Source organism: Phalaenopsis equestris, unplaced genomic scaffold (genome assembly GCF_001263595.1).
Source record: "Phalaenopsis equestris unplaced genomic scaffold, ASM126359v1 Scaffold185563, whole genome shotgun sequence".
Taxonomy (NCBI): Eukaryota; Viridiplantae; Streptophyta; class Magnoliopsida; order Asparagales; family Orchidaceae; genus Phalaenopsis; species Phalaenopsis equestris.
Genome location: NW_018205512.1, coordinates 1 through 638, shown reverse-complemented (window position 1 = coordinate 638; position 638 = coordinate 1). Strand labels below are relative to the sequence as shown.

Genomic DNA, 638 nt, shown 5'->3' with positions numbered 1-638 from the left:
ATCTACACAGCCTCCAACATTCCCCCATCCACTATCTCAGCTTTCATGACTAGTACAGAACACAGCTGTTGGCCACTCCAATGGCGAAGGTGGCAATGAAGAAGAAGAAGAGGAAGAAGAAGAATGGCGCCACTCACTTCTTCAAAGTTATGTTACCAGGCTACCTAAACGAGCTTGTGAGCTGCTTCTTCTATTTAACATTTTCTTAATTTGCTTTTATCCCATTGCAAATTTCTTTTTATTCTAACGTAAACATTTTCAGGCAATTCCTCGAAAATTTGCCAGAAATATGAGTGTGGAGAGGGAGAGAGGCGCAACAATAAGGGATCCTGTTGGCAGATCATGGCATGCAGATGTTGAAGGAAAAGGTGAAGATCTGTGGTTCTGTGGAGAGGGATGGATGAATTTTGTTAAAGGGCTTGAGATTGGATTAGGGTTCTTTCTGGTGTTCAAATACAAAGGCAACATGGATTTCAATGTCAAGGTGTTTGATCTCACTGCTTGTGAGGTAGAGTATTCTCATGAAATATGGTAAATCTCTTGCACTCTAGTTCTTTTCAGTTCTTTGGATTGTTTTTTTTTTGTTTTTTTCCTTTGTTTTTGCATGAATTGTCAATAATAAAGGAAGGAAAAAAAAA

At 38.9% G+C, this 638-nt stretch overlaps 1 protein-coding gene across 1 annotated transcript; it reads left to right on the top strand.

Annotated features, from left to right (window-relative positions):
- Nucleotides 1–43: 43 nt before the first annotated feature.
- Nucleotides 44–583, top strand: LOC110034375 (B3 domain-containing protein At3g18960-like). The gene is made up of 2 exons (XM_020738644.1): nt 44–176; nt 263–583. Exons 1-2 carry the CDS (start codon nt 81–83, stop codon nt 533–535), a joined length of 369 nt encoding a protein of 122 aa, XP_020594303.1. The 5' UTR covers nt 44–80; the 3' UTR covers nt 536–583.
- Nucleotides 584–638: the final 55 nt, after the last annotated feature.

Coding starts and splice junctions, on each gene's coding strand:
- LOC110034375 (XM_020738644.1), top strand. CDS start 81: ATGGCGAAGGTGGCAATGAAGAAGAAGAAGAGGAAGAAGAAGAATGGC. Junction 177..262: donor CAGGCTACCTAAACGAGCTT/GTGAGCTGCTTC, acceptor AAACATTTTCAG/GCAATTCCTCGAAAATTTGC.